This window comes from Halichoerus grypus, chromosome 3, assembly GCF_964656455.1.
Source record: "Halichoerus grypus chromosome 3, mHalGry1.hap1.1, whole genome shotgun sequence".
In the NCBI taxonomy this organism is placed as follows: Eukaryota; Metazoa; Chordata; class Mammalia; order Carnivora; family Phocidae; genus Halichoerus; species Halichoerus grypus.
The window spans coordinates 180,507,687-180,515,604 of record NC_135714.1 but is presented as its reverse complement, the minus strand read 5'-3'; the positions used below and the strand labels follow the sequence as shown (position 1 = coordinate 180,515,604).

At 36.4% G+C, this 7,918-nt stretch overlaps 1 protein-coding gene across 1 annotated transcript in view; it reads right to left on the bottom strand.

The window, feature by feature from the left end:
• Positions 1-886: 886 nt before the first annotated feature.
• Positions 887-7,918, bottom strand: part of PPP2CB (protein phosphatase 2 catalytic subunit beta) — a 31,930-nt gene continuing 24,898 nt past the window's right edge. Inside the window, exons 6-7 of the mRNA XM_036107084.2 lie at positions 6,384-6,502; positions 887-1,594 (exon numbers count right to left, since the gene is read on the bottom strand). Of these exons, the coding sequence (XP_035962977.1) occupies positions 1,522-1,594; positions 6,384-6,502 (192 nt within the window). The 3' untranslated portion in view covers positions 887-1,521. The remainder of the gene's footprint in view (positions 1,595-6,383; positions 6,503-7,918) is intronic.

The window sequence follows — 7,918 nt, the reverse complement described above, 5'->3', positions numbered from 1 at the left end:
AGACAGCGAGAGAGGGAACACAAGCAGGGGGAGTGGGAGAGGGAGAAACAGGCTTCCCACTGAGCAGGGAGCCTGATGCAGGGCTCGATCCCAGGACCCCGGGATCATGACCTGAGCCAAAGGCACACTTAACTGACTGAGCCACCCAGGTGCCCCTCAAAGTCTATTTTAATATTAATATAGATATAGCTATTTCAGGTTTCCTTTGATTAGTATCTTCTTGGTCTATTCCATCTTATTTTCAACATATCTGACTTTGCTTTTGGTATGTGCCTTGTAATCAGGATATAGCTGGATTTAAAAAAAAATCAAATTTGACCCTCTTTTACTAGAGAACTCTGTCTGTTGTTACTGAGATATTCTACCATCTTGTTTTCTTCTACAAAGACTTAAAAAATTTAATTTTCTCGTGTCTTCCACCCTCCCACACTCACCCTTAATACTGACTCTGTATTTCCCTCCTCTACTTGGAATTTATGTTACATATTAGTAATGGTGCTATTACTATACTATTTCTACTAAACTCTCTTTTGGGGATTCTTATTTCTAGAGCAATGGATAAAGATAAAATATATTTTGGCTTTTAAAATATTCTTCCTAGCTATAGAATGTCCTACAGTTTTAGCATACACTCCATACTTGAATACATTAATACGAACTACCTAGTAAAATGTTTAGAAATAAAAATGGTTTTATGGTCTAAATGTTACCAGCCTACTGTCTGAGGTTTTCTTCTGAATATAAGCCTTACACAAAGAACATTACACTTAAATTATCTCAACACAACTGTTTATCACAGGTCAAGAGCTTTTATTTTTTTAAGAGGTTTTATATCAAGTGTCAAAATAGCAGAACTTTTCATTTAAAGCATACCGCAGTAAATCAATTTTTGTTTAAAATGGAAAGTTTATTTGCTCAGTACACCAAATAGGATGCAAGCACTGTCATGACAAATATACAGAAATATGCAGATCAACATAAAACAGTAATTTAGTTTAAATGAAGGGAAACCTTTTTAAATGTTATGACAACATACTCCCAAGAATCTTTTCTTCAGTTAATTTAACTATACATTTCAATAAAATAAAGGGTAATGGATTAAGTGGAAGTTAGCTTGTGAATTTTTCTTAAAAATAAAACCCCAACTCTATCAATCCATGCCAGTTAAACACTATAACTAAAATTTCCAAATAAGTGCAAAAGGAGATGAAGGAGTTAGTTACCTTTTTTGCTTGAACAGTCCAGAGGAAAATGGTTACTACAAATACAGCAGGCAAACTGTTAAGACTGACCGATCTAGAACATAGTGTTGTACTAAATTTCAGTCTCAAATTGTGCTAAATGCTCATCATTAATATGGCACATTTTGGTCCATGATATGGTTTAATGCCAAGACAGATCCCAATTTGTTACAGAAACACATACATTACTGTTGCTTTTTTTGTTTTGTTTTTAAATATATATATTTTAAAAAGCCAGGTATACTTCCACATACAAAGGCAGGGTTTTCCCAGGAGGAATTTACAGGAAGTAGTCTGGGGTGCGCCGGGTAACATGAGGCTCTCCACGACGAGGTGCTGGGTCAAACTGAAGGCTATAAATGGCGAAAAAGAAAGCAAATAGTTAAATGATTTGAATTTGCAAGCAAATGAATAAATAAGACATTGTAGTAGAAGGAGCAGTATTGATTTCCCACTTTTACTATGTTTAGGATTGGAATAATCCATGGCAAGTCACTGCAGGTGTGTTCTTCCATAAAACTATCTCACAGAGCTACGGTGAACATTGAAGCAGACAAAATGTCTGGTTCGGTGCCTGGCATAAAAGATTTGCAATATAATTATCAGATGAATGAAAGTTGTAAGAATGGACGTTTGTTTTGCTCTAGATTTCAGGGGAAAGCATTTAGTCTTTCATGATTAAGAATGACATTAGGGGCACCTGGGTGGCTCAGTTGGTAAAGTGCCTTTGGCTCAGGTCATGATCCCAGGATCCTGGGATGGAGCCCATGTCGAGCTCCCCACTTGGCATGGAATCTTCTTGTTCCTCTTCCTCTGCCCCTCCTGCTCATGCTCTCTCTTAAATAAACTTTTTTTTTTTTTTAAGATTTTATTTATTTATTTGACAGAGAGAGACACAGCGAAAGAGGGAACACAGGCAGGGGGAGTGGGAGAGGGACAAGCAGGCTTCCCACAGAACAGGGAGCCCGATGCGGGGCTCGATCCCAGGACCCTGAGATCATGACCCGAGCCAAAGGCAGACGCTCAACCGACTGAGCCACCCAGGCGCCCCTTAAATAAATAAAATCTTAAAAAAAAAAAAAAAAATGGGTGTTAGCTGTGGAGTTTCTGCAGATGACCTTTATCAGGAAGAGGAAGCTTTCTTGACTAGTTTGCTGAGTATTTTTATTATGAAAGTGTGCTGGATTTTGACAAATGTTTTTCCTGGCTTAACTGAGATGATCAAGTGCTTTTTTGTCCAATGGATTATTGCTTTGATTTTTCATATTTTGAACCAACTTTGCCTTCCTGGGATAAATCACAGTTGGTCATTGTGTATAATCCTGTTTGTATATTACTAGATTCAGTTTGCTAATATTTTGTTGCAGATTTTTACAACTATAAGCATAAAGAGTATTGCTCTGTAGTTTTCTTAAATTATCTTTGATTTTGGTATTAGGGTAATATAGACTTCAAAGAATACATTGGGAAATGATCCCTCCTATTCTATTCTTAGTTTCTGTGAAAAACTGGTGTTAATTCCTTTTTAAACTTTTAGTCATTTCATCAGTGAAGCCCACCGGGCTTGGGGGCTTTTCTTTGTAGGAAGTTTTAAAATATTAATTCAACTTTTTCACTTGTTACAGGTCTATTCACATTTTCTGAGTCAATTTTGGCAGTTTGTCTTCCTAGGAATTTGTCCATTTTATCCAAGTTACCTAGTTTGTTGCCGTACACTTATTCATTATATTCCCTTGTAATTCTTTTTATTTCAATAAGGTCTATAGTGATTTTGGTAATGTGAATCTTCACTCATTTTTGTTTGGCCAGTCTAGTTAAGACTTTTCAATTTCGTTGAAAAGAACCAACTTCTGGTTTTGATTATTTTTCTATTTCATTTATTTCCTTTTTATTTCCTTCCGTATGTTTGCACTGGGGTTTAGGTTGCTCTTCTTTTTCTAGGGTCCTTAAAATGTTAGGTTACTGACTTGAGATCTTTCTAAAAATCTGATTTTTAATACAGGCACTTACAGTTATATATTTCTCTGCAAACACTGCTTTCATTGTATCACATAAGTTTTGGCACATTCTGTTTTCATTTTTATTCATCTCAAAGTATTTTCTAATTTCCCTTATGATTTATTCTTTGATTCAGGTCATTTAGGAGTATGTTAATTTCCACATATTTACACATTTTCCAGTTTTCCTTCTATTTTGATTTCTAATTTCATTTCATTGTGTTTGGAGAACATATTTTGTATAACTTCAATATTTTTTTTTTTAAAGGAGGAGCAGAAGGAGATAGAGAATCTTAAGCAGGCTCCATGCCCAATGCAGAGCCTGACATGGGGCTTGATCTCATGACCCTGAGGATCATGATCTGAGCTGAAATCAAGAGTTGGACACTTAACTGACTGAGCCACCCAGACACCCCTCAATAGTTTTAAGTTTACTGAGGCTTGGGTTTATAGCCCAGCATATAGTCAATCTTAGAGAATGTTCCATGTGCATTTGACAAAACTACTCTGCTACTATTGGGTGGAATGTTCCATAAATGTTAAGTTATAGTACTTCTCAAGTCTTCTATGTCATTGGTGATATTCTACCTAGTTCTATTATTGAAAGTAGCATAATGAAGTCTCCAACTACTGTTCAACTGTCTATTTCTCCCTTCAATTCTGTTCATTTTTGCTCCACAGTTAAGTGTGTTATGTTTATAACTGGTATATTCTCCTAATGCTTTGACTCTTTCATCATTGTGAAATGTCTTTATGTCTAATAAACAATTTTTATTTTGAAATCTATTTTGTCTATTAGTATAACCAGTTCAAGTCATGTGGTTGCTGTTAGCATGGTTATCTTTTTCACCTAATTTACTTTCAACCCTTTGGTTTTTAGTCTAAATTATGCTTTCTGTAGATACCATAAAGCTGGATCTTTAAAAACAAAAAATCTGACAATTTTTGCCTTCTGATTGCATTACTTAAACCACTCACATTTAATATTGATATGACTGGCTTTATACCTGCCATTTACTTGTTTTGTTTCTTGGTTCCCACTTTAACTGGTTTTTTATTAAAAGCATATTTTCTAGTGTGCCTTTTAATTCCTTTAATAACTTCAGTTATTTTCCCTAAATTATTTTATTATTGATTGCCTGAAAACTTACAATACACAACTTACAGAATTCTACTGCAGATTTATAAATTCTAGTCAATTAAGAGAAATTAATTCCTATATAGTAAGCGCCTTTCCATTTCCTTTTTTTGCTTTTTTTGTTAAAATCCCCAAAATGCATTGTTATAATTACTATTTCATACGATGTCATGCCCTTAAAGCTGAGAAAGGAGAGCAAGTGTGTATAGATTTTGTTATTTAACCTTCTCATTTTTATTTTCTTCATATTCTTCTTTTGGATTCAAGTTATTAGTTAAGAAACACACGTACACGACAGTAATCGTAAATGACAGTATAATTGCATCTTCTTAACTGATTTAAAAACCAGTGCAAAAACAATATGGATGTATTTGTAGTACAGCTGAATTTTTAAGAAATGTAACAGACAAAAGAAGAGCCAAGAAAAGCCTTCCTGGGATCATAGTCAACACGGGGAGACAAGACGACTGTGCACATAGCTATACCCACACAGGAACAATTAGAGTAGCAGTTGGGGCATTCTTGAAAACATTCCCAAGCCACACACAGACTATGCTGGGTCAAATAGTTTACCTCCAAAATTCATTCCGTTCAGAACCTCAGAATGTGACACTATTTGGTCTTTGCAGATGTTATTAGTTAAGGTGAGGTCATACTGGATTAGGCTGAGCCCTAAATTCAATCTGGTGGTATTCTTTTCTTTCTTTCCTTTTTTTTTTTTTTCTGAGAGAGAGAATGAGCAGGGAGGGGCAGAGGGAGAAGAAGAGAGAGAATCTCAAGCAGGCTCCAGGCTCAGCATGGAGCCCAACATGGGGGCTCTACCTTATGACCCTGAGATCATGACCTGAGCCAAAATCAAGAGTCAGAGGCTCAACCAACTGAGCCACCCAGGTGGCCCATCAATCTGATGGTATCTTTATTAAAGAAACAGACACACAGGGGAGAGTGCCATGTGAAGACAGAGACTGGGGTGATGCATCTATAAATCAAGGATTGTAGGAGCCACCAGAAGCTCGGGAGAGGCAAGAAAGGATCCTCCTCTAGAGCTTTTACAAGAAACATCATCCTGCCAACACCCTGATTTCAAATTTCTAGCCTCCACAAACGTGAGAATAAATTCCGTTAAGGCACCCACTTTGTGGTAATCTGTTACAGCAGCCCTAGGAAACTAATACACGGATTAATCAACAAAAGCGTATATAACCCTCAATGATACCAGGGCTTTAAACACAATCTCTAATCAAATACCGGCTGGTCAAGTTACTCTTTGACCCAGGAGCAACTCCTAGGAAGCCAGGCTTAAAACCCCAATCACATACATCTCTGACAGTCTGGGAAATGACACTATGTGCATCCTTAAGGTTGCACTCTCTCAGGACTAATCAAACAAGGAAAATCCAAGGTACTAGTGTGCTTGGTTGAACTGTGAGCCAAAATATACATTCTTTCAACTCTTGATAGCAACTTCTTAGCCACAGACATTCCCAGTGATCTTACTGGATTAGGGTGAGCCCTAAAATTTCAATGACCAAGGAGGCTTGAGCACAACCTCTGACCAATAAGTGGCTTGTGCCCACCCAGAGGGAACCTCTAAATAACTCTGTTGTTTGGTTAACAAAAGCTTAACGATTAAACCCAGGAAAATATCTGAGCAGGGCCCAAGGTAGAATGACTGTGGAGTAGTTTCTGAACAAGGGATGTGGAAAGATGGGGAGGGAAGAGGTTATGGCTCAAATTCCACAGATTCTGGCTATTACTGAAATTTAGTACATTTTCTAGAATGTGTTTCTCCATGGGCTGTATGCATTTTGGACAATATTCAAAAACCTACAATAACTGTTTAAAATAACCTTCCAGTTAAATGACTGTTTCTGTAGGGAAGAGGGTTTGCCACGTTCCTCATTCTAGTATTCCAGAAGCAGAAATCCTCTAATTTTAATAAACTACATTTAAAATTTTCTTTCTAAAAGCAATTATATACAATTTAAAAAATTTTCAGTTACTTACAAGGAGTATTTTAAAGTGTCATCTAATTCCATGATAGCAGCCTGGTTTCCACAACGGTAACAGTAATTGGGTGCACTGAAAATGGTAACCACATTCCGATCATGACACCAATTGTATCCCTGCAGCATTAAAAAAAAAACCCAAAAAATAACACTTCACTATAAAATTATAATCTCGACATGGGTCCGTTTAGAAAACTACATTCAAAAATTACAGATATTCTTGGTGGAAATGTCGTTTTCTCTGCTCTCTTATATGGTATCCATCCTTAACTCTGGGCACCTGCACAGAATACTCCACTGCTGGGCCCAGGGTACTGTGCCACAGAGCTCAAGAACGGCATCGTTCTATTTACATCTATGCTTTGGCTCTTGGCTCAGATATGTATTAAAATTTCTCCCACAACGATGGAAGATTTCTTAGTTTTTCCTTCTATCAGTTATTGCCTTATATATTTTGAATCTATTACTAGGTAAACACAAGCTCAATTATTTCTTCCCTAGAGAACTGGGCCAGTTTTCATCAATAATGACCTTTTATTTCTATATATACTTTTTAACTCAAAGGCTATTATGATGCACATTATTAGCTGTATTTTGGGTAATTCTCTAATTGATATACCAATATACCATTTTCCCTCTACTTCTAGTCTGTAGTGTCATTATGTTTTATTTTTAATTTTTATTTTTTTCATTATGTTTTAGATTCCTCTCAGGTAGCAGCTGAATTTTGATTGTCTAATTCAGAGTCTCAGGATTTTAGGGACGTAAAAATTTTCATCCATTCACATTTGTTATGATTACTGATATAATTAGGTTATCTTTACCATATGAATTTATATTCCTTGTTAACCATGTTCTCACTCCTCCTGCCTCAATGGGGTTGAAGTTTTCTCTAACATCTTGAAGCCACTCCCTGATTTAAAAGAATAAAATTCTATTTATAGTCCTTTAGTATTTATAAAATAGTAACATCATGGTAGAGAAATCTGGCAGCCGGCAGCTTAACTAAGTGATTCAAGCAGAGATTCCATGACCCTAACATGACGCCCTGGAAAGCACGTCCCATTGCGCTGTGGCACGCCTGCCAAGTATGCACACCCCGAGTCCTAAGGCAACATCAATCACACCACAGGTGAAGGATATACTTCTACAAGATGTAGTCTTTAAAAATGTAAAGATTATGCAAAACAAAATCTGAGGAATTATTTCCACACCAAAGGAGACTGAATACAGCATGATCCTGGATGAGATTATACATGGACATACACGACTGAATTTTCCTATCCAGAACATTAGTGAGTTACTAAAAAATTCAGATGAAGTGTTTAGATCATAGTACTCTATCAATGCAAATTCTGGACTGTGGTAATTACACTGTAGTAACGTAAGAGAACATCTTTGTTTTTGCAAACTATACATGGAAATTTGGAGGTAAAGGAGCACCATGTCTGCAACTGACATTCAAATATTTTAAAAGAAACGTGTATGGAGGAAGGGAAGCTGGAAGATAGAGATGGAATACTAAAATACGAA